At 36.0% G+C, this 25,994-nt stretch overlaps 3 protein-coding genes across 5 annotated transcripts in view; 1 reads left to right on the top strand and 2 right to left on the bottom strand.

Moving 5' to 3' along the window:
- LOC126377068 (uncharacterized) overlaps positions 1–25,994 on the bottom strand; it is a 450,327-nt gene that overhangs the window by 54,346 nt on the left and 369,987 nt on the right. The window lies entirely within an intron of this gene.
- LOC126377065 (octopamine receptor Oamb) overlaps positions 1–25,994 on the bottom strand; it is a 210,708-nt gene that overhangs the window by 70,791 nt on the left and 113,923 nt on the right. The gene's annotated exons all lie outside the window — the stretch shown is intronic.
- Positions 21,856–25,146, top strand: LOC126376925 (uncharacterized). Its single transcript, XM_050024471.1, has 2 exons — positions 21,856–21,958; positions 22,612–25,146. Exon 2 carries the CDS (start codon positions 22,924–22,926, stop codon positions 25,144–25,146), a length of 2,223 nt encoding a protein of 740 aa, XP_049880428.1. The 5' UTR covers positions 21,856–21,958; positions 22,612–22,923.

Raw genomic sequence — 25,994 nt, 5'->3', positions numbered from 1 at the left:
GTTAGGCGTTTATCTATTTTCCTAGAAGATTCTAACAACATTAAAAGAACAAGAACGAGAGAGCTTAAAATTAATTTCAAAATGGGGATGTGACGGTTCACAGCAATCACAGTTCAAACAAAAGTTTGCAAATGATGTAGACTCTGATGCCAACATATATTTTATTTTATGAGAAGCTTTAAAAGAAGAAAAATGCAGTGTTTTTTGCAAGAAACTATCACGCTTCTCATGCCTGGGTCAATGTCGATTCTTCAGAGAGCGAGGAAGAAAACTAGTAATAAACTCAACAGATAAATCTTTTTTTACATAAAATTTACTTCTGTAAAATGTTATATAGTGAATATTTTATAATAAAACCTCCTTATAAATCACAAAAAATATTTTTTCTACTAAGTTATATCCTTTAGAAAAAAATAAGAACATAAAATAATTTTGGCCGCGTAGATTGTCAAAATACCCCTGTGTGCGACTGCCTGTCTGACCTTCCAACCCGCGAAGGGAAAACCAGCCTAATACAGGTTAGGTCAGATACCTCCAAAATACTAATCCAACGAGTTTCGAATTTATTTTCGGATTAATGTTTGGATCATAGATGATTATCACGTGCTCAGCGGCGGAGGAAAATATCGTGAGGAAACCCACATTCCCGAGAAACGCATTTCAGAGGTATGTGACCAAACCTATATTGGGCTGGTTTTCCGTTCGCGGGTTGGCAAGTCAGACAGGTCAGACAGGCAGTCGTTTTAGTAAAAAAACCGGATCTGTCAAATATCTAGTTAGGTAAGCGGACCCTGTGAAAAACGGGATATCGTTAGGGAGATGATTATTATCATGAAAATAAAAAATGTAGATAGATTAGAGCAAGTCATGCGATGAAATTGGCTCCGACGGCAAAGTTATATGAGTTGGAGATGAAATCAGTATCATGACTGCAAGTTTTAATTTCAAAAATACAGGGTGTTAGTGACACCGTTTGGGCGATAATTCAGATCAATTCTGAGTTGACATCAGGTGGAAAATTCAAGACAATAGGCTAATTTCCAACTAGTCAAATCAGTTACTTTTTACTAAACGTCAAAACACGAAATTACTATGGAATTTGTATGAAAAAGCACTCTGTGACGTCATAGAAAAACATGACAAAATGTCGGACTTATTATTACGTTTTTCTTGATTAAAATTCATAAATAAGTTTAATAGAAAAAAGAAAATGTTTTTTGTTAGTTTTAGATGTGTCTTTATTTAGTAATCAGAATTTCATAATTTATCTTGAACCTAGTACACGACCCAATTTTAGTTTTGTCCGACATTGTGCTTTAGGCTGCATAGAAACCATCCATCAATTTAAAATTTTATAAATTTATGTACTTAACCACCTATTTCTAAGTTTTATTCTGCAATAGTTTTAGTTTTCGTTTGATTTTTTTCATACCATGTAAACATTGTTGTGTTGTATTAGACGATTTATGTTTTTTCTTTTTTAAATTTTATTTTCAATTATTGTTCTTTTTAAGCTAACTTTAGTTTATACTTTTTATTATCAGTGTTGTGTGCGTCTATAATTGGCAGGCATACCGGAACTTTTCCTATGTGTATTTTATATTGTGTGTTTGTATGTACTGCTGTTGATGTACCATAATAAATAATTAAATAAATAAATAAAATAAGAGAAAAAGATGAGAATTTATCAAAAAGCATCAATATAAATCGAACAACTCGACTGAAATTTGACTCAATTTAAGTAAAAATTGTTTTAGGTTTACGCGGTTATTATCATATAATTACAACACATTATAACGGGTTCTTACCGCGTAAATCAGGGATATGAGACTATCGATATTTCGACACTGTTGCAAATGCCATGATCACGGGATGACTACTCCACTCCAATCTCATCAGTCATCCCGTGATCATGGCAGATGTATATGTCTGTTATCCATGAAATTAGAAGGTCAAACGATGGCAAATCTATACAGCTCTATCTATATTTTTAGGGAACGTAGCCTGAAAAGATCCTCATTAAGTAGACGTGCTATTTTTTATCGGTACTGAGTCACTAGCACCCTGTATAGCCAAGAGGTATTAAAAAAAAACTGAAGCTGAAAAGTTTGTTCACTGAACAGCGATGAATACTTTAAAGCTAATAGTTTGTTAGTGTTTTTTTTATTTATAACTCGCCACTACTACCATATTTGTTAAAATGTTCCTGTACCCAAAGGTTGTTAAAACTCCATACTCAATTATTTATTACATTCCATTCAGTACAATTGGGAACACCCAATTGTAACAACATAGACATAGGAACTAAAACTTGGACCATGGTGGGCACGGCAACGTTGAGGAAGAGAGGAAGTGTGTATTAAAATTAAAACTTATCATTTAAAAATTCGTCTACAGTATAATTGTTTGGAAGAAATTGCTGCTTGTTTTGCATGTATCCTTATCTCTGTATCTTGTGTGTATTGTGCTCAATAAACTATTTTATCTACCAAAAGCTGGGTGTTTATGTATCTTTAAATTCATACAAATGTTGCCACCCCTATATGTATTCTCTTAGGCGTTGAATTTCTCAAAATCCCGTCTTAGTGAGCACCCACGTCCTAAAAGGAACTTAAGACTCCTAACACCTGTAGCTTCTTAGATTTCGTGACGAGTGACTCTCAGGAATGTGGGTTTCCTCACGATGTTTTCACGATGTGTTGTATTTTCTTTATACAATACTAGCGACCCGCCCCGGCTTCGCTCGGGTGCAATGCTGAGGAAAAAATGAAATTATTTACATCACATTAAAAACTTCAAAAATAACAGTATTTGTCCACTATTTAATAGATGTTATTATACATGTAAACCTTTCTCTTGAATCATTCTATCTATTTAAAAATAGTTTTAAAGATTTAAGCGTACATAGGGATGTAGGGAGAGAAAAAGCGACTTTGCTTTATACTATGTAGTGATGTTGCACCGTCCCGCACGAAGTTGTGATAAAATCCTTGCCACTGGTTGCAAGGAAACTGTTTTTTTTTATTATTTAAAGTAATAATAAACATTTTACAAAAACGGTGTCTCATAAACCTATCGACAGGTTTTTCTGTATACCGCAACTCATCGTCTGTTTTTACATTTTATAGGTAGCTACAATAAAGACATGCCAAATGGATCAGTACCTACACGGTGGTGAAGAAGTAGGTAGTTCGCTCGTTACCGCTTGGTTAGTGGTTGGTTGATGTATATCTATCTTTGTATTTATTTTTATACGTACAAGTATTCACTATCCCGCTATATTACATAATATTAAATATCTCCTATACTTGAAGGTCGCCTGGAAGAGAATGCTATTTAGCAATAAGGCCGCCTATTGTACTCATTCTATTTCTCGTTTGTTTTTTCCTGTTTGTGAAATAAGAGTATTTGTTATGTTATGTTTTGTTATGTTGCCTGGAAGAAATTGCTGCTTAGCAATAAGGCCGCCAGATTGTACTGTATCTTTCGTCCAACTAAAACTTGTTTTGTATGTTGTGTGCAATAACGTATAATTGTATTGTATGTTTTCCTTCACCGCTGAGCACGTGATAATCATTTATAATCCAAAAATGAGTTCGAAAAGCGATTTCGAATTTCATAGGAGAGTCAGCTTTTTTCCAACTGAGCCACTGCGGCTCTAATAAGTCACATCTTAAAAAAAAAACTTATATTTCCCTACTGATTATAAAAATAAACCGCTAATAAAAGGCCACGTATTGTATTCATTCTGTTTCTCTTTTCTATTGTATTTTGTTTTTTCCTGTTTGTGCAATAAAGTATTTGTTATGTTATGTTATTATTTTGATTCAAATTCAATTCAAATTCAAAAATATCTTTTTCAGTAGGCAACATAGTTACACTTTGAATTCAATTTTTAAATAACGAACGTCTCATCCGTCAAAACTACTGCAGCTTCTCACAACCTGTTTAGCCGGGGAAAAGAAGCTGCAAGAAAAACCTCGGCTCAGGGCCGTAGACGTTCTTAAAAAAAAAGGAGAGAAGAGGATCGGTAGCTATTTTTTAAATTGCGAATCTTGGTGTTCTATATACTTTTTAACACCCATAAATTGACAAGAACACGTCTCATGTGGCCTATAAAACACGTATCTCCTTTCATCAACCGGCCAACAAGAAGCACTAAAGTCTCAAAACTACCTTAAAACTTGCTGCACTAAACGTTGCATAATCTTGCAAAGTAAACATGCTTATAGTCACCTGCGACGTAAGGTCAGCATATTGAGGTCAAGCGAGATACAGGCCTTATTTCCGCACCCTAATATTCCAACCTTACCTTTATAACTGCCATTCATAGAGCAAGGAAAGAAAATTCGCTTAGGCGCTGTTAGAGTTGTCACAACCGTTATCTACACAAAACCAACATAATAGCCCCGATTCCTGCAGACACCGCCTAATTTTATTTTAAGTTATACCCGTCATTTTCTAAAAGGAAAGGGACGGGAGATTCACAACTGTTAATTTTAAAATGAATGAAGGATCGGGCGAATTATATAGGCATCTCGCTGTTATGCAAACCGTTTCACGTGTGCTGTCAACTTAACTCTGTCGGGTTATTGGCCAATATATAAAATTGGGAGGGTTTTTAAAATTCCTGCCTAAAATTGACGTGTGTTCCATAAATTTTAAGGCTGTCGATTATCCGTCCCTTTCCTTTTCGGCGGATAAGAAAATGACTGGTATAACTTAAAAAAAAAAATAGATGCTGTGTACTGGAATCAGCACCATTATGTAGATTATATTATAATCTCACCAATATTCCCGAAGAAAGGAATTTGGAGATTAAAATTGAGATTTTAACATTGTATTCCACAAATATTATTTCTTCTTCTTTCCCTACTATTTTTATTATTAGATACACTTTGAAGCCGATTTGCTTTTTAAATATTCATTTCTAATTTTCAGGTGCAATAGAGGTGGGGCGTAATTCCATTCCCAGCTCTGTGGTCATACGAGATAAGTACAGCTTTCATATAATATTCACCCTTCAAAACGGACACATGTGAAAGAGGGTCCCGTGTGTAATATTGTGTGTTCCCTTTATTAGATTGTGGTAAATGCTGAAATTTTCTGCTTTAATTTAAAGCACGTGGTGAAAGACAGCAGCGCTCCCCATTATCCGGCCAAGTAAATGACATATGGAGCTTGTCACGTCAAAAGAAAAAAATGCTGAGTAAATATCAATTTGTGAAATTTTTGGGGGTAAATATCAATTAAAACACCACCAAATGAAGAATAAAATCCATTAGGTGCTGTAGCGAATATTAACCGTGACTGAGCGGTAAAAAAAAATATTACGCATTATTTAATAACAGTATTTTTTTTTAAATAGCAAATGAATTCAACTACGAAAATTGACAGTTGGTAGGAGTATGTGGAGATATTCACTGCCGTTATATATGTAACATTCTGGAGACTTTCGCTTTCGCGCGCGGCAAGATTTTTCCATCCCTTTAGGGGTCGATTAACGGGATAAAATCCGATGTTCTTCCGTAAATCTCAAAATTATCTCCGTACCAAATTTCATCTAAATCGATTTGGCGGTTTAAGCGTGAAAAGGTATCAGACAGACAAACAGACAGAGTTGATTTCGCATTTATAATAAAATTATTAGTATGGATTGTTGTTAGTAGAGCTGGCAGAGGAAGACTTAGAAGAACGTACATTGATCAAATTGGAGATGTCCTTAGAAAAGGTTTTGTACAACCTACTCTGAACCGGCGTGTGGGTATGAAACGATGAATGTGGAGGAAGCAAGAGAAGTGTGTCAAGATCGATGCAAATGGACTTCCATAGTCTCTGCTTACCCCTGTGGGAAATGGACGTGAGCTTTTGTCACCATATAATAATCACCATTACAGAACAGGGGGGTTAAAATGGCTACATAGAAGCAATTCATCTTAGAAAGCAATATTGCTATTTGACATTTGGTTGCATTGTGCACTTACTTTTATATGCGCAAATGTCAAATTACAATATTGCTTTCTTAGATGCTTCGATGTGGCCATTTTAACCCTCCAGGTAAATAGTTTTATTGTCACTTTTCCGAAGCTCGTTGCTCGAGAACGGGTGGGAATTCAGAAAAGTGTATAATGACAATGTTGTAGGAAAGTTCTGTAGTACGCATTGTTTTTGAGATATAATCGAAAAACCCAAAAATGGGACCTTTCCCGTCCCGAGGAGGTCGGCCCCTACTCTCTAGACGCGGGAACTTTTAGTATGTTAACTCCCTAAAAACCCTGAACACATTCCTGAAAAACCTTAGGATCCCTGCTGGTGAGGACCTGTAAATGGCTGTTTGTTTTTACCGACTTCAAAAAAGGTGGAGGTTCTCAAATCGACCGTATATTTATTTTTTCATGTTTGTTCGGGGATAACTTCGACGTTTATGAACCGTTTTTTTTTATTATTAACTATTATTTTGTATCGTTAGCTTTTGGTCTTCCAATAAAAAAATAATAAATAAATCCTTCTTACGCACTCTACAACCCCTTTATTGACCGGACTAAAGGTCGATATTAGTTTTAATTATGATAATAACCGCGTAAACTTAAAACAATGGATATTAGTTTTGTTTATTTGAACAGAAGCAGACGTCACATCTGCTCAAACAGTCCGATGTAGTCCAAAGTGGTCCAATATAGACAGACGTCGGACATCTCCAAACCCTAGTTGACATGTGCAAGTCATCTGGTGAAATTGCCACGACAATGTACGAGAAAAATTTAAGCTACATCCATCGACTGACCAGGGTGGTAGACCCTTCGTTGCATCATGCATGTCATGTTATTATAATGACGATAAGGTAGACTTGTTAGTACCTTATGTTCTAAAGTCCCTGCTTTAAACGCGGTAAGAACCCGTTATTATGTGTTTTAATTAATCACATTTTTATGTTCAAGAGATGCGTCCTAAATAATATATAAAGTTATTGATGGTTATTATAAAGTTAGTGATTATTTAGAAGATATGAATGCATGGGATTAACTGTCTGAGAACTGATATTAGGCAGCTAAATTACTCAATTGTATAAAAATATTTTATGTTTATTATATTTTTTTTTTAAAAGAACGTCTAGTGTAACTATGTTACCTACTGAATAAAGATATTTTTGAATTTGAATATACTTTATTGTATTAATCAAACAAAATTAACGGTATTGTAAAATAGTGTCACAACTTAGTTTTTAAATCCGATTACGTAATCTGAAGATTTGAAAAACAAGCCCAATACAGGTTGAGAATGTGGTTTTCCTTGTTTTCAACGTCTCTTTATCTCTGAGCACGTGATAATCAGTTATAAGACTTAAACATGAATTTGAAAACAAATTGGTAAGTTATTGGTTTAGGCCTGAACTGGATGGGAACCTGAGACCTCACAGTGAAAGTCAAGCATTCTTCCAACTCGGCTACGACAGCTTATCGATAATTGTTTTTTTTAATTATCTAATAAAAGAAACTAACGAAGAGTCTACCATATCGGTTGGTCGATGGTTCGAACACGAAGCGCTGAATAAGCGAAATCCTCTTCGATCAATAAGAGTGTCCGAGACAACTTTATTTCTGTAATATTTTGTACAGTTAAATGACAGTTTATTCGTTGTGACAACCATATTTCAACTTTACAGTATATTAATGAAGGAAGGTAACTTTCAGTACTATTTAGAGGCGGAGGACAGGAATCCTAGTATGGCTTTGCAAAACGCTACTCTGGGCGCCATCCCACTCGCGTCAGACAGAGTAATGCGGGGCAGAAGACAAGAGGGAAACCACTGCCCTATTTTTCCCTAAAAAAGTAGCATGTAGAATGCTACACCGACAAGAAGGTGATGATGAAGGTATATTGTTGCGGGAGTAATAATTCACAAACATAACGCGTTCAACTGCTAATCATTCCGGGCATGTAAATACCTACGCAATGATTGTGGTTTTAGTCTTCTTCTTATCATGTGGGCTGTGAGGTGGAATACTAACCTCGTCAACCCTGGTGTCAGGGTTATCATTGAGCCGCCAAAGGCCCCTAACATGGCTCATGTAACGATTACTCACTTACATAAGTTAGTAGTAACCGGGGCCAATAGCTTAACGTACTTCCGAAGCATGGTTCATCTTACTTTCGGACAATCAAGTGACCAGCCTGTAATGTTCTAACCAAACTAGGGATCACAAAGTGATTTTTGTGATATGTCCTCACTGGGATTCGAACTCGGGACCTCGGAGTTGTGAGCCCACTGCTCAACCACTGGACCACGGAGGCCGTTGTGGTTATATAAGAAGTACCTTACCTTTTCAGAATACTGGACAGGGGCGCTTTTAATCGACACAAAAAGCCCTTCATTTTGTTCACAAAATGAGGTCCTTGTATTATGTCAAACACTTAGGTATATCAAATGTTGTACCGGGTGAGAACACTCAGCACTCCCCATTTGTCCGGCCAGGAAGTCAATGCCATTTACGGCAAATCTACAATAAGTCACGTTTACCAAGTTAAGATAAGTATGCCACCAAATTACTGACCTAAATGGCCTCCGTGGCCCAGTGGTTGAGCGTTGGGCTCACGATTCCGGTGGGGACATGTCACAAAAATCACTTTGTAATGCCTAGTTTGGTTAAGACATTAGACTGATCACCTGATTGTCCAAAAGTAAGATGATCCGTGGTTCGGAAGGCACGTTTAGCCGTTGGTCCTGGTTACTACTTACTAATGTAAGTATGTAGGCGTTACATGAGTCATGTCAGGAGCCTTTGGCGGCTCAATAATAACCCTGACACCAGGGTTGATTAGGTTGGTATTCCACCTCACAACCCACACGATAGAATAAGACCGTTCTATAAATAATTAATTTACAATCCATCTTAGGACATCGTTAAAAAAGCGTTTTCATTTAGTCTTGTGAATTTTGCTCTACTTAACATAATACGATAATACTAAGGTTATGTTTACGTATATTTCGTATGTGTACCACATATTTTGAGCACAATATTTTGCAGGATTACCATAATATTCTTGAGTGAAATATATGTAAAATGAATGTGAATATGTCACAAGAACCGCCGTGCCTCCGTAAAGCCGTCGACGTCATCTCACTAGTGTGGGGAGAATACTAATCCCTTCCGTAGGGGAGGATATGTTGACAATCGACACGTATTAACACGTTCCGGGACAGGTTTCGTTTTTTGACGTGACTTATTGTAGTTTTGCCGCAGATGGCATTAATTACATGGCCGGGCAAATAGAGACCGCTGCGGGTTCTCAACCGATAACACGTCTTAATACGTTCCGGTATAGAACGTCGAATGGCGAGTGGGAATTCTCTTTGAAATTACACACGAGAGTAGAGACTAAATGTATAAATATAGCTTTACCACAAATTTTTGGCCAGTAGACACTTGCCACATGCATTAAATTGACGCCCTGACCTATTAATAACCAGTAACTTAATTAAAAGTAAAAGCTAATCATAATAGCGCGCGTTCAATTCGAGAAGGTCATATAATATTAGCACGCCTATTAAACAAAACAGTCGCCGTAAAATTAAATCCGACTTCTCAACTTAATACCTCGCCAGAAAGGGACTATTCCTCATTTTGTACCCCTCCCTTACGCCCCTTACACTGCCATAAGGGACCGGGGGATAAGGGAAGATGACATTCGTACCCCGGGGCAGCGATAACCTTAATAAGACGCACCTTTTATCTCTATTGCGTCAACCAAGATGATGCACCGAGCCCTGAGGGTATTTCCTTGACACAGAGAAGGATAAAACAGTTGTGACACTTGATTATAAAATTGCTATTCAAAATTTTTGATTAAGTAAACTAAATTCATCTTTTTTGGGATTATGTATAAATGCATATTATTATATAACCAATATAACAACGCTCTCAGGGCGGTGGGGATAAGTCGGTACTGCAGTGCCTCGGGCATGTTCACGGCAGCACGGATAGCTTGTTTTCACAGCACTATGCGAGTGCCTGCAGCGGCACTGGTGCGGCGAGTGCGTGCCAGCCCCAACGCTGTCCTGGTGGTGATCGCGGACAGATTGGACTGTCCTTACATCATGCACTGCTGCGACAGGCATGTAAAAACTGGTATAGGTTAGGTATTATGTTATTTTATTTTAATTTAATTTTATTTTATTTAATTTAATTGTCATTTCATTTTGTTTTCAATTTATTTTATTTATTTATAAGTTTTTACAATAAAATAACAGATAATATTTTATAAAATAAATTTAAAGCTCATGTGAAGCTTACTTTATGTAAAAAAGCTTATTATAAGATTAATGATTACCTAAATGATAAAAAGTCTGGTATTTAATGTGTTCCTCTAGTTATTAAATAACTTGTAATGTATACACTCATTGGTTTTTAAAAGATGTGTTGCTGTTGCAGTTTCTTGTCATTTCTTCTCCTCAGCCATAACACCTTGCGAAATGACGTAAATTCAAAAATGTTACATTGACGTTCAATACGTTTATCCATGATAATTGCGTTGAATAGATGATTCTGATTTCTAGTTGAAATGCTGTCCCAATGGGTAATTTACGATATTTCGTGATATAACTGAAGTCCAATAGAGTTAATAATAAGAAAAAGTACTTTAAGTTCGACCGTAAAAAGCCCTATATTTGTCGTAAAATATCCTATCTAAGTGTTAGTTTTAATCCAAATCGGTCCATTCTGTTAGGCGCGAAATTAAAACAGTAATACATTTGTGCAGGTTGGCTTACACGCCTACCTGCTAGTTAGCCAAGTAGCTAATGACACATACCACGGCTGACTTTGCTAACTGACGTACAGAAACAGTCTATATACGTCCCACTGCTGGGCACAGGCCTCCCCTCAATCAACCGGAGGGGGTATAGAGCATACTCCACCACGCTGCTCCAATGCGGGTTGGTGTAGGTGTTTTTACGGCTAATAGCCGGAACCAACGTCTGAACGTGCCCTCCGAAGCACGGAATCCTCTTACTTTTCGGACAATCAGGTGATTCAAGCCTGAAAAGTCCTTACCAAACAAAGGACAGTCTCACAAAGTAATTTCGACAATGTTCCCAATCGGGAATCGAACCAGGAACTCCAGATCGTGAGCCTAGCGCTCTAACCACTAGACCATGGTGACTGACGTATCTGTATTTTTTTGCTAAAGTGATTTGTGTCTTATTGACAATGGCAAAAGGTGCAAATCAGTTTCGCCGACATCAGTAACGGCAAATCGTTAAAAAAAAAATACGCTTTGTCCACTACTGTGAACAGGAAGTTGAATTGGACTGTCTGTTTTCTGTGTAAATAAACGCTCTCGCTTATTGCGTGTGGGAGTCCAAATTCAAATAAAAAAAAAACAAATATATTTATTTTTTACAATGACTTACATAATCAGCGCTTTTTGAACGTCCAAAATTACAGAGGGCAGCAGTAGCTGTCAGTACTATTCAGAGGCGGAGGACAGGAGTCCTAGTATGGATTTGTAATAGACTACTCTGGGCGCCATCCCACTTGCGTCAGACAGAGTACTGCGGGGCGGAAGGCAAGAGGGAAACCACTGCCCTATTTTTCCCTAAAAAAGCAGCATGGAGAATGCTGCACCGACAAGAGCGTGGCTCTTAAATTGATGATGATGATTATGTAACTAGCTGTAAAACTACTACCACATCGGAATCTGTAACGCTGAGGGAAATACGTGGCCAGAAAACCTTCCAGCACAGGGCCCTAGTCCTAATGTTTCAATTTTTCCTTTCTTTTTTTAAATTCAGTTTGTATTACATAATTTATAAACTTAAATACAATGGTATTCCATTCATCGCCCTACTGTTCGTATCTACACTGTGACTACTACCTACTTAGCTCTTAGCGGCGATTACTGTGCAGATTTAACTTACGTATGAAATTCGTTATAGCCCAGTTCGGAGAACGCAGGACATACATCGTAGAGTCGCGGGTTGGAATCCCGGTTCCGGCTCTAAACCACTGAGTTCCACTGTGACTTTGAATTGTCGTTTGAATTAATATTGGGGTGTTGTTTAATGTGCTGTGGATAATGCTCACAAAATATTATCACATCATAAGTAGTTTGATGAGAGTAGTAGGGAAAGGGGTGTATCAGGATCGTAATAGGTGAAATTCCGTGGTCACTGCCTACCCCAACGGGACATAGGCGTTATATTATGCACCTATCGCTTACCCCATCACTATTGCCTCGATATCTTGACCGATATGTTATTATGTGCGATGTTGGTGCTTTGTGTTTACCCCTACCGGCAAAAAAAAATATTTACGATAAAATTCGGCATAAAAAATATTTACATTAAAATTCGGCATAAAAAATATTAACGATAAAATTCGGCATAAAAATTATTTACGATAAAATTTAATGTAATTTGGTAATTTAAATTATAAAATGTAACTCTAATTTTCTATGTTTATGTCATAATTGTCGGCTATATAATGGACAAATTGGTGTGTATAAGTTTAGCTCATCTGTAGCTACTCGTTTTTGATGTTGTGACTGTTATTGTTTAAAGGTTAGTCATTAAGTTTATATACAGGGTGTTAGTGACATCGTAACGCATAACTCAGGGGGATGATGATTCAGACCATGATTCTGAGTTCCCTTCGGCCGCCTGCGACACCAGTTATGTGAGCAGAAAAAAAATCCTGTCAAAATATTCATGAAAATTTTTGTTTTTTTTTAAATTAATTTTTCAGTATTACTCAGTATTCGTTACGATGTCACTAACAAGAAAGAAAGAAATTTTAAAAAACAAAAACATCACGTCAATGCGCCTTCGACCAGCGTAGAATAGCATTTTTATAACAATATAACTGACTGACGGTATCCATGAAATATTATTGCAGAGCTGCTATTACCTCTGCGACATTTATTTTGCATTTCGTTTTAATATTCTAAATAAAAAGTAACCCTGATCGTCAAAATAAAAAGCTCTAATTTTAGGAATTATTTCTCCGTAGCGTGTTCTTACTGATTAATTGTCTATAAATACCACAGTATAGCAAAAACAGTACTGGCCCCGATTCCTGCAGACACCGCCTAATTTTATTTTAAGTTATATCCGTCATTTTCATATCCGTCGAAAAGGAAAGGGACGGATGATTCACAGCTCTTAATTTTAGAAAGAATGAGTATTTGAATGTGTCGGGTTATTGACTGATGTAAAATTTTTAGACGGTTGGTTTAGATTTGTGCTTAAAATTGACGTGTGTTCCATAAATTTTATGCTTGTCGATTACCCGTCCCTTTCCTTTTCGGCGGTTAAGAAAATGACAGATATAACTTAAAATAAAATTAGATGGTATTTACAGGAATTAGCACCAATGTAAAATTAATAATAATACTACAGTAGGTAATGTTCAAACCACCTGTCTATCAAAACACTCATTCACATCACATAGATGCTGTATTTTGCTACGATTCGGCATTTATGGAAAGTATAATGGACGTTATATTATGAGGATAGATCAATACTTACTCTGTTCACATTTTGCGATGCTATTATGATATTATTTAGTGCACAAAAAGATTAAGTATTTAAGATTAATAAAATATATTTAAAACATTACCTTTGCTACGTTTATTACTACTATGACTCGGTGATTCGGACGATGAGCAGGCGAATTAATAAAGATGGTTTATAGAGTGAAACTACTGTTTTAATTTGACTGTGTCCCTACTGCATAAAGTTGGTTTAATGCGGTTCGTGTTAGACTCCAAAATAAGCACTAAATGGGTAGGTAAAGTAGGTAGTAAAACACAATAGGACCTTACGAGTAATTTTGTAATTTTGCGTGCCCCGACTTCATGAAATGAAGTATAACTTTTCTGTAACATGGAAACATGACACAAGAATTTATGTTTTTAAAGGCAGTGCCTAATTTTATTAATGTAATTTTCCTGCAAATAAGGATTAATATAGATTTAGATTAGAAAAATTAGGTATGTTTGTAACCGACTTCAATAATGTATGTTTAAAATGTTTTGTGCCTGTCCCAATTTTAGGAGATAATAATACTTAGTTAGAAATTACGGGGAAACCACAGCCCTATTTTTCCCTAAAAAAAGTAGCATGGAAAATGCTGCTTATTTTAAATCTCAAAACTAGGACACTGATACCGAGCGTGGCTCTTAAATTGATGATGATGATGAGTTAGAAATTAGATGTTACTGATGCTTATAGCACAGGAATTAATTTTCCTATTTTAAGTGTCAGTAGCTATACCTTAAATATTGTATTAATCTAGCTAAACAATGTAGTGTTGTTGTGTGTGAAATTGAAGGGAAGAGAGGAAGGGGTAGACCTAGGATAACATTTATGAAACAAATAAAAGAGAATGTGAAGGTCGTGTCGTATCGGGAGGTGAAGGTTTTGGCGGGAAAAAGAGAGGAATGGCGGTTACTCCACCGACAAGAGCGCAGCTCTTAAATAGAGAGAGAGAGAATGTAGTGTTAAGTGTTTACTGTGTAATCAACTTTTATACGCAATAAATTTTATCTTATCTTATCTTATCTTATCTTAGATAAAGTTAAAATTAAAGTGGTAGCTATCACACTTTAGATTCAACCAAGTAGGTTATAAATGAGTACCTACCAGTGAAGTGCCGTTCCCGGCAATATTTCCACTTTGGGAACGTTCCCGGCCGTAAAAAGGCACACAACATACGTAAAAAAAACATTTATTATTACCTAACCTTTAGGCACATAAGACCAGAGTACAAAAAAAAAAGCTTGGCATCTTACCACTGCCCTGCATGTACATTAGGGGAGTATTTATTTATTTATTTAGATAGGTATACCAACAGTACAGGTATGTATATTCGTGGCATCAAATCCCAATAATTGGAAAACCCGGGGTCAAATGATCCAGAGACAAACAAGAAGGCATATTATGAACCTGCTGTATCAACCTCCTGCCCGGAAATATATTTACAAGAGGAACATATCAAATATGTGTATAGTTATAACGGGTGTTAGTGACATCGTAACGAAAACTTTGAGGGATGATTGAGACCATGATTCTGAGATGATATGAAGTAGAATTTTCCGTCGCAAAAGTATGGAACAGAAAATAATAAAAAGAAAAACAAAAATTTTCATGAATTTTCCGACGGAAAATTCCACTTGATATCAACTCAGAATCATGGTCTGAACCATCTCCCTCAATATTCGTTACGGTGTCACTAACACCCATACCTACTTGTATGGGTACTGTATGTACTTGTGCGGGGTGTAAGTGACATCGTAACGAATACTGAGGGGGATGAAACAGCTGATTATTCTGAGTTGAATTTTTCATCGCAAAAGTATAGAATTGAAAATAATTTTAAAAAACTAAAAAAAAATCATCAATTTTGCGACGGAAAATTCCACTTGATATCAACTCAGAATCATGGTCTGAATCATCCCCCTCAGTATTCGTTACGATGTCACTTACACCCCGTATATAATAAACTTCCCACCGTATTTAAGAACATGACCAAAGCTGCTTTTAAAGTTAATTTGACAAAATGGTTGCAACAACATTGCTTTTATAGTATTAAGGAATTTCTAGATTATAAAAACTAAATTTTGACATTGTTAATTAGAGTTTTATTATTATTTTATTTTATGATTGATTTGTATTATATAATTATTATTTAATTGTAGATGCATGTGTAGCAACAACATAAATTTGCATGCTTACTTGTAAGCTGAAAACACGGACTACTTTATACAATTACATCTGTAAATACTGTTTTCTGGCAAATAAATTATTCTTATTCTTACAAGAAAAAACATTTTGAAATAGAAAAGCAAACATTGTCCTTATTATTTAAGAGTTTTTACAACACTCTGTGATCATTCCCGGTAACGGTACCTTCTACCTACCTATCTTATACATATACTTACTTATATCTGCCTACTTATAGTCATAAACTGCCTATATACGTCCCACTGCTGGGCACAGGCCTCCCCTCAATCAACCGGAGGGGGTATGGAGCATACTCCACCACGCTGCTCCACTTCGGGTTGGTGGAGGTGTTTTTACGGCTAACAGCCGGGACCAACGGCTTAACTTGCCCTCCGAAGCACGGAATCATCTTACTTTTTCGGACAATCAGGTGATTCAAGCCTGAAAAGTCCTTACCAAACAAAGGACAGTCTCACAAAGTGATTTCGACAATGTCCCCATCGGGAATCGAACCTGGACCTCCAGATCGTGAGCCTAACGCTCTAACCACTAGACCACGGAGGCTGTTACTAGACCATGGAGGCTGTTCTGCCTACTTAGTACTTGTTATTACTGCAAACCAGCGTTACAATCTTCAAAAAAATAATCGGAGTAAAAATTTTTTTTCGATTTAAATTTTCTCTTTGCAATCTGTTTTTTTTTTAAGTTTGATAAAAAAATTTTTATTCTCTCTCGTGGTACGAAAGTATGGACAATTTATAATCAAAGAGTGTTTAAACACAGTACAGCTCATAAATTGACGGGTGTTAACAAAACATTAGGTATTTTACGATGTCGTTTCACCACCCATCAACACGAGAAAGGCGCGGCAAAGTAAATAAAATTCTCCTACTTTGTTGCACTTAAAACAACCTTAAAGAAAAACAATAAAAACAAAAACAATCTAGAAGAAAAATAAAAAGATTGCGTAAGGCCTTTTCTGAAAGTTTATAATTTAGTTACATAATATTCCTTCCATCCATCTTATAACAAACTGTCCTAACTGTCATTTTTGGCGTAAAGAGCCATAATAAAAAATATCAACTTATGTCAATTCCAAACATTTTTGTCACTCTCACTGTCGATTGTTATAATCGTTTCCAACTTGACTAAGGCCTCAGTCAGTGGCTCTTACTGAGTCATCGTCCAATCTAAAGTTATTGTAATATGAATTACGGTTTTCCAAGATACAAGCTCCGCCTAGTTTGAGCACCTCTGTCAATTCGTAAAACTTATAATGTACTCTCTTTTGATTGTGATTTTTGATTTGAATCTTAGGCATGTCGGAGAAAAATTACCACGAATAGGCGTAAGTGACAACAAATAGGACCTTTTGAATCTTTTTGGAGAGCATGGAAATTACTTTTTTAACTCTGAGATCACGTACGCTTCTGCAACTCCTCGCGGGAGTTCTATCAGTCAATAACAGTTTACATTCAGTAATAACAACTTTTCCATCACAAAATGGGGAAGCAATTCCAAACCTTGGCAGGTTTCGTGTCATGAGAGTGTTTGCATTTCGGCGTCTGACTTCGGTATGGATCTGCCATCGGCGATAGATTCTATAGACACCCTAATAACAAACGGACAGGTATGATTAAAACCTCGGCCCACTTGAAATCGTAAATCCAAATGCCTTTTAAAATTTAATTCTTTAACTATTGTGTCTGGAAATCTCGACCTTACGAGGTTATGCCACATCTTAATTTTCCATTACATGAGAAAAGAAAAGCGTAAAATACAATTACATTTTAACGTACATGTGCAATTGTGCAGTACATGTTTAGCTTACAACAATACGAGGAACAAAAAATTAAATTATAAATAATAAATTATAATAATATATTAAATTATAAATATATAAATTGGTTATGTACACATTTTTAAAATAAAATACCAGACAATTATTTTAAAGTCAGAAAATAAATTTAAAGCTCATGTGAAGCTTACTTAATGTAAAAAAGCTTATTATAAGATTAATGCTTACCTAAATGATTTAAAAATGCCTGGTAATATAATATGTGTTTCTCTAGTTATTAAATAACTTGTAATTTATACCTACAATTTAAAAGATGTGTTGCTGTTGCAGTTTCTTGACATTTCTTCTCCTCAGCCATAATACTTTGCGAAATGACGTTGATACAAAAATGTTAAATTGACCTTTAACAAGTTTATGCATGATAATTACGTTGAATAAATAAAATATTCAAAAAATAATATTATTATTATAATATAATATTATTAATATAATTCTTGAATAGAAATATTTTTTAGCTTCACAGTGGTGATGCAATGAATACCACAATTAAATTATATTTTACAATTGTAACTGGCTCTTTGGAATCAATCTTTTTTTTTTAAAGAACGTCTAGGGCCCTGTGCCGAGGTTTTTCTTGCAGCTTCTTTTCTCCGGCTATACAGGTTGTGAGAAGCTGCAGTAGTTTTAGGCGGATGAGACGTTCGTTATGTAAAATTGACGATTCAAAGTGTAACTATGTTACCTATTGAATAAAGATATTTTTGAATTGAATCTTGACTAATAAATCAGATATAAACTGTCGCGCGACACAGTTTGACCAATCGAAAGACTTCCGTAATATTTCGAGGTGTTTAAGATCTTCATTGAATTCAATGCGAAAAATAAAACAACATAATAACGGGTTCTTACCGCGTTTAAAGCAGGGATATGAGACTCCTGATATTTCGACACTGTTGCAAGTGCCATGATCACGGGATGACTGATGAGATTGGAGTGGAATAGGTAGATCCATAATTTTCTACGGGCACACATATCTGTCTACCCTCTTTCTTTGTCGCAAGAAAATTCAAGCGTCTACCTGGTCGCACAGTTGATGGGTTCCGCAATTTGACAAATTGAACGGAAACTGGTTTGAAATAGCAATGTCAATGGCTGCTACTGTATAAGTATATTTTGGCTTTGAACATATTCGCGTCTTGTATGTTCTATAAAAGACCCCATTAAGGCCTCACGGATAGTGATGTACCGTTCTCAGGAATGTCCATAAAGTGGGAATGTTCTTTAAAAATCTTTAATAGCAAGGACACTGGTTTTCTTTTCCAAAGTGTTCTATCTTATTTTCTGCTGTTATCTGCCTAAAAATCTCTATGTGATCTCCAGTATGGTTAGGACATTACAGGCTGATCACCTGATTAACCGAAAGTAAGATTATTCGTGCTTCGGAAGGCACGTTAAGCCGTTGGTCCCGGTTAATGCTTACCGATGTAAGTAGGTATGTAGTCGTTACATGAGCTATGTCAGGGGCCTTTGGCGGTTCAATAGTAACCCTGACACCAGGGTTGATGAGGTTGGTATTCCACTTCACAACCCACACGATAAGAAGAGAAGATCTGCCTAAAGGTTAGGTAATAAAACTCTTTTTACATTAGTTTTACGTCGTTTTACTGCCGAGAATGTTCCAAAAATGAAAATTTTCTTCCGTCTTACAAGAAATTAAAGACGGTCACATTGAAGCAATTCATCTAAAAAATAATTTTATATTTGACATTTTGTTGACATGGCGCTTTCTTTTATATGCGCAAATGTCAAATTGCAATATTGCTTTTTTAGATTGCTTCGATGTGGGCTTTTTAACCCTCCAGTTTTCACTTACACTGTAGGCGCGTCTCACCGCCTATCACGTTGTCTAATAGAAAGCTCGAGGGGTACTTAGTTCATCTTGCTTCTTAGTTCATGTTAATTTTAATATTAAATAAAGAAATTAATAAATTAATGTGGGATAATGAAATAACTCGGATATTTTTTAAATGCTTTCAGTGAAAACTTATCGAGTTCGAAATTCCAAAGTACCTATATGAAAAGCTTAAATGGGTACGGGATGTTCAAACGCGAAGCCTGAGACGCCACCGAGAGACGAGTCTGGTACTCCCAAAGTATAGAACGGTTAACTTCAGAGGAGGTTTCAAATTCGCCGCTACAAAAATATGGAATGACCTACCGCCTCCGCTACGGGAACCTATGACTCAAACCTTATTTAAAAAACGTGCGCGGGAACACTTTCTGTCTAAACAAAAAGTAAATAATTAGAAACCTCGACCTCCAGGTTACGTGCCTACCTACTTACTGATGGCTATGTCTCGTTAAAAATGTATAATTAGATGTTTTCTTTATTTTTTCTCCTTATTTTAATTTTAGTGTATGTATTTTGTCACAACGATAATTATTCCATGTTTTGATGTTACGAACCTAATAATAAAACGACAGAGTGCCCTTAATGATGTATGTACTTTCTTCCCGCATGTATTGGTATTATTATTGGTGTTTTGGTTGCTTTTTATTAGTTAGTCGTCGTTTATTGTACTTTATCAGTATCCTATAGATTATCGGTCTTCACCAACTCAGGTGCAGGCTGAAAACCAGCGTCGAGATATTTCATCTTGGCATATGCTGAGCTTGTTACCTTTTGTGATGGAAAACTTTATTTTATAATTGTGTGTTGAAAACATATAAATATATTTAAGATTTGTATTTTAAATATGGAAACACTTTTGTAATTACATTCATTCGCGGAGCTTTCGTTCTTCCCTTCTCTCAATACAACACAAGACAAGACGCTGCTGTTTTATTTCATTAAATAAATTTCACCGTCCCGACACCCAAGGATTTCTTCATGGTCCTTCGAGCAACGTGAGCATAGTGTGCAGCTCATCTACAGGTGTTTGCGGCCAAAACGGTGCGACGGATCAGCACGATTTTTGCGTCAGAAGTTTACGTCGGGCAAGTTTGTGAGTCCATTCCAGTCGCCATTATTCCTGAGCAACGCGGTAAGATTGTACTTCATTCATTCACTCAATCATCGTTGCCGCGGCGGAAGGACACACCGACGTCGAAGTGTTCAAAACCGGAGAAAGCAATCTTCATCTGCGTGTAACCGAATTTACAAAGAAGAACTTCAATAGTGTTCGTTTATTTGTAACGATTTTATTTCGTCAAACTCGCCGAAGACAAAGGACAACGCAATACAAATAAAATTGCTATCTCACTCACTCATAGCATATTACGGAACATTAATATTGCTACAAAAAACGCGATGTTCGGAGTGAAGTGAGCGATTTTTAGCAATCAACGTTGTCGTTCAATACAATCGATCTCGATCCCAATCTTAACAGGAATTGTATTGCATCATTTTTTTACCACGTTTTCGTATACCGAGCGACCATATTTTTTTCAGGAAAAGTAAATTTAAACAATTCAGTACTTGTTTACGTAATTAGTCAGCAATATGGCAAGCGACAACGAGCTATTTAACAGGCGGAAATATGTGAAAGGCACGATGACGCGCCTACGCAACTCGCTAACGTCGGAATTCCTCGCGTCCGCATCCGAACAAATGTTACGCACGAAGCAAGAACATGCCCAGTCCATCTTCAAGGAGTATATAGACCTGACTGTTCAGGTCAACGACGACCATGATCCCACTCCTGTTGAAGAGGCCTACTTTGTGTGTATGGACTTACTGCGCACTACTTTGCAGTCAAGATTCGGGACGACGGCGGCGGCGGCAAAGCCAAGTGGCGGTTCTAATAACGTCACGTCCAAGTTAAAACTCCCTGATATCCAAATACCACCATTCGACGGCAAGTACCTAGAATACAAACCTTTCATCGAATTGTTTACGGCGCTTGTACATAACGATTCTAACATTGTTGACATTCAAAAGTTTGTGTATTTACGTGGTTTTCTAAAAGGAGAAGCCTTCGATCTTATTAATAATTTACCAATACAAGGCTCAAGTTACAGTGAAGCATTGACAATCCTGCGTGATCGATATGATAATAGTCACAAAATTGTATTTGAACATATATCCAAGTTATTGGATCTTGCCTCGATACCCAGGCCAAATGTAACCATGTTACGTAATTTAATTTCTGTTGCAAAACAGCATGTAGCAGCTCTAAAAAATTTAAATGAACCCGTTGACAAATGGGACAGCATACTTGTATGCATTCTATCTCGCAAACTCGACCCAGTCACTAATAGAGCTTACTGTTTGGATAGGAACTCATCTCAATCCCCAACTTTTACAGATTTCATAAAATATCTTGAAACAAGAGCCCTAGCTCTCGAAAACTCGAGCAACAATGATGTCATCGGCGCTAGGAAAGTACAAGCTACTGCTGCAGTAACAAATAATCATGTAGCTAAGTGCTATTACTGTGGTAAGTCAGATCACAAAATATTTTCATGCCCCAAGTTTTTGCTTGCATCGATTGCAGAACGTGTTGAATGTATAAAAGCTAAAAAGCTATGCAAAACCTGCTTAAACAGCCATACAGGGAAATGTCGCTTTCATTTTAAATGCACTCACTGCAAGCAAAATCACAACACGCTCTTGCATGATGGAAATGAAACATCATCATCTAGTACTGAGGGTGGGGTAACGTTGCTGTCAGGCTTAAATGACAACAACCAAGTTTTGTTACCTACTGCCAAAGTAAAAATATTAACTAGAAATGGGCAGGAATTGATAGTCAAGGCTTTATTAGACTCTGGCAGTCAGTCATCTTTCATTACAACTAAATTAGCTAATCTAATTGGGAGAAATCTACTAGCTACAAACACAGAGGTTTCTGGCATTGCTAAAACTGGAAAGAAAATACAAAGTTCCTTGCAAGTGGACATATTTTCATGTGCTTATCCCTATAAAGTTAATACTGACTGCCTAGTGGTGGACAAAATAACTACTAACTTGCCACAAAACAGTTTTGACCTGTCACTTATTAACATTCCAAAAAATTTATTACTAGCCGATGACACATTCAATAAAACAAGCGAGATAGACATTTTATTAGCTGCTGACATCTTTTTTCAGGCGTTGCTGCCCCAGCTTGAGGACCAGCACAATGAGCTCAGCGATCCCGCGACACCCCGACTCGTTCACACGCAGTTTGGTTATTTGGTTGCAGGAAAAGTCCCCGTACAGTCTCCCCATGAACTTCAGAGTACCCCTGTTTCTTTGTTTTGTCAAGAATGTAAAACAGACTTAAATTCTAATGTTATTCAGTTCTGGAAATCTGAGGCTGTACCAGAAATATATCCTGAGCACCCCACGTCTGAACAAAAATATTGTGAGGAATATTTTAATGAAACGGTTCAACTTGTTGACAATAAATTTGAAGTCTCAATGCCTTTAAAGATTCCAATTTACGATGTAAACAATACTTTAGGGAATTCTCTAGTTCTCGCTATGCGCAGATTTTTGAATTTAGAGAAAAGGCTCCATAAAGATGAAGCTTTGTTCAAAGAATATCAAAGTTTTATTCATGAATACATAGACCTTGGCCATGCCAGCTATGTCGATATTTCTAGTTACGATTTTAACAAAGATGCGGTATACTTTATGCCACATCACCCTGTCATACGTGAAAATGCAGTTAGTACTCGTTTACGTACAGTATTTGACGGATCTATGAAAACAACAAATAAAATTTCTCTGAATGATATTATGTTGAATGGCCCTGTGGTCCAAAACGAATTATTCGACACTCTATTGTTGTTCAGATTAAATAAATATTTTTTCGCTTGCGATATTAGGCGTATGTTTAGAAATGTTTTAATAGAAAAAAGTCAGAGGTCACTCCAAAATATATTATGGAGAGATGACCCCCATGAATCCATAAAATGTTTACAATTAAACACTATTACTTATGGCTTAAAAAACTCATCTTTTTTAGCAACAAGGTGCTTAAATGAGTTAGCTTATAGATTTAAAAATGAATATCCTTTGGCTGTCCCAGTAATTCTAAATGCAACATATGTTGATGACATATTGTATACTCATAATGATTTAAATGTAATAATAGAAACAAAAAGTCAACTTTCACAATTGTTATCTAAAGGTAGTTTCTTCTTGCATAAATGGTCAGCCAACGATTCCAGTATTTTACAGGATATTCCGAAGGAACAGAGGTATTCTGGAGAAATTAACATGCAAAAAGATGTTAAAACGTTAGGGTTGAATTTTGACGTCAATTCAGACACTTTTAAATTTTCCCCCCCGCCTAAGCAATCTGTCAAGACCAAAAGAGAAATCTTAAGTTTTATCAGTAAATTTTATGACCCTCTTGGACTGATTGGACCAATCTTTGTGCAAGCCAAACATATTATGCAAAAGCTATGGCTGTCCAAAACAGACTGGGATTCTATTCCTCCGCCAGCATTAAATAATAAATGGCAATCACTTTATAATGACTTAACTAACATGTCAAGTATTCATATTGAAAGGAATACAATGTGTAAAAGTGAACATCAAACATTTCAATTAATAGGATTTTCAGACGCATCCAATGTGGCATATGGTTGTGCAATTTATGTGAGAACTATTGACATGCAAGGTAAAGTTCAAATGTCACTATTATGCTCTAAGTCACGCATAAATCCCATTGCACCTAAACAGTTAACCATCCCACGTTTAGAATTAAACGCTGCGCTTTTACTTGCCAAGTTAGCTTCAAAAGTATACAATACTATTAGTCAGAAACAGATAGTAAATGAAGTTCACCTTTACACAGATTCACAAGTCGTATTGGCGTGGTTGAAGACCGATCCAATCAAATTAAAATCTTATATTGCGAATAGAACAAAATTAATTACTGAATGTACTAATAACTTTAATTGGTCCTATATACAGACAGATAAAAATCCTGCAGATTGCTTGAGCAGAGGAACAAGTCCCTGCGACTTACCAAATCACCACTTATGGTGGTCAGGGCCTAAGGAAATGTCAGATTGTAATTATAAATTTAAAAATTGTACTTACCAATTACCCGAGGACATTCCTGAAATTAAATGTTCACAGAACGAGGCGGTCTGTGCGGCGGTATCGCTGAGCTCAAATGGGTCGTCATTCCTTGATAATTTTATTCACAAATATTCTGATATTAACAGAATGAAACGTGTACTTGCATATGTCATTAGATTTTGTAATAATTCTAAACCTAACTCGGCCAAAATTAAAGAAAACTTTGTTTCCTTTGCTGAGACTAACAATGCATTATCTCTGCTTATAAAGCACGAACAGCTCAAGTATTTTTCTAAAGATTTAAATGCTTTGCAAAACAGTATGCAAGTACAAGCTTCTTTAAGAGGGCTTAACCCGTTTATAGATGCTCACGGTCTTCTCCGGGTAGGAGGTAGACTGCAACATTCTGGTTTGCCATATAACCAAATGCATCAAATTATATTACCTAGGCAATCTCTAATTACTTGTATGATAATTGAAAATGAACATAACAAGCTTTTGCACGCAAGTCAAAAATTAATTTTGTCTAGTTTAAACCAACGTTATTGGATTGTCAATGCTTTACGCTTAATTAAGAGTGCAATATTTAAATGTATTACAGAATAGACCAAAATGGAAAGATAACATGCCAAATGTAAAGATAGGCGATCTTGTCATTCTGAAAGAATTGGACACACCCCCCATGACGTGGCCAATGGCTAGAGTCACAAAGGTATTTAGATTTACAAAGGAAAAATAAGAGCCATGGAAGTTAAAAAAGCAAATGGTAATTATCACAAAACTTCTATAACTAAAGTTTGCATATTGACTTTAAATTAAATACCTAACAATTTAAGTAAGTTGTTATCAGGCTCAGTCTAACTACCTATTATTATTATTACCTGTGTATAAGGTTGTCCAGTTCTCGTAGGCCTAGATGCTTCTCAGGTAACCTAATTGTGCCTGAGAGGATGCCAAGAGACTTAGGCTAAGTTAATTAATAAGTTTAATTAAGTTGAATTGTAAAACTATTCATTTTCCTAACTAAATTATAGTTATGTCACTAAGACTGGTTACTTACCAATTTACGTTTGTAAAAGGAACAATTCCTAAGTTATATATAAGAGTAAATAATCGAATAATAACTATAAGAGCAAATAATTGATTTCACTATTACTAGCTGCCTATGTAACAAGTTCATAAACTTAAAATTTAATTTACTTTACTTAATTATAAATGTAAAAAATAAATACTAGATACTTACATAGGTACTTACCAGTAATACTTACCTCAGTGGTTGTATAACATAAAAGTTAAAAAGGTTAAGTGAAAAACAAAAAAAAATAATTGTAGTTATGTTTATTGTAAAATTACAGTAACTTATATACTAGTAAACCATACTTACATAATTGTACTTACCTTCCAAACTTAAGCTAGATAAATTAAAAGTACTTATCTTCTAAACTTAACCTACT

This window comes from Pectinophora gossypiella, chromosome 22 (assembly GCF_024362695.1).
Source record: "Pectinophora gossypiella chromosome 22, ilPecGoss1.1, whole genome shotgun sequence".
In the NCBI taxonomy this organism is placed as follows: Eukaryota; Metazoa; Arthropoda; class Insecta; order Lepidoptera; family Gelechiidae; genus Pectinophora; species Pectinophora gossypiella.
This window is presented reverse-complemented; position numbering and strand designations above follow the sequence as displayed.

Excerpts from the sequence above, each read along its gene's own strand:
- LOC126376925 (XM_050024471.1), top strand. The coding sequence starts at position 22,924 with ATGCCTTTAAAGATTCCAATTTACGATGTAAACAATACTTTAGGGAAT.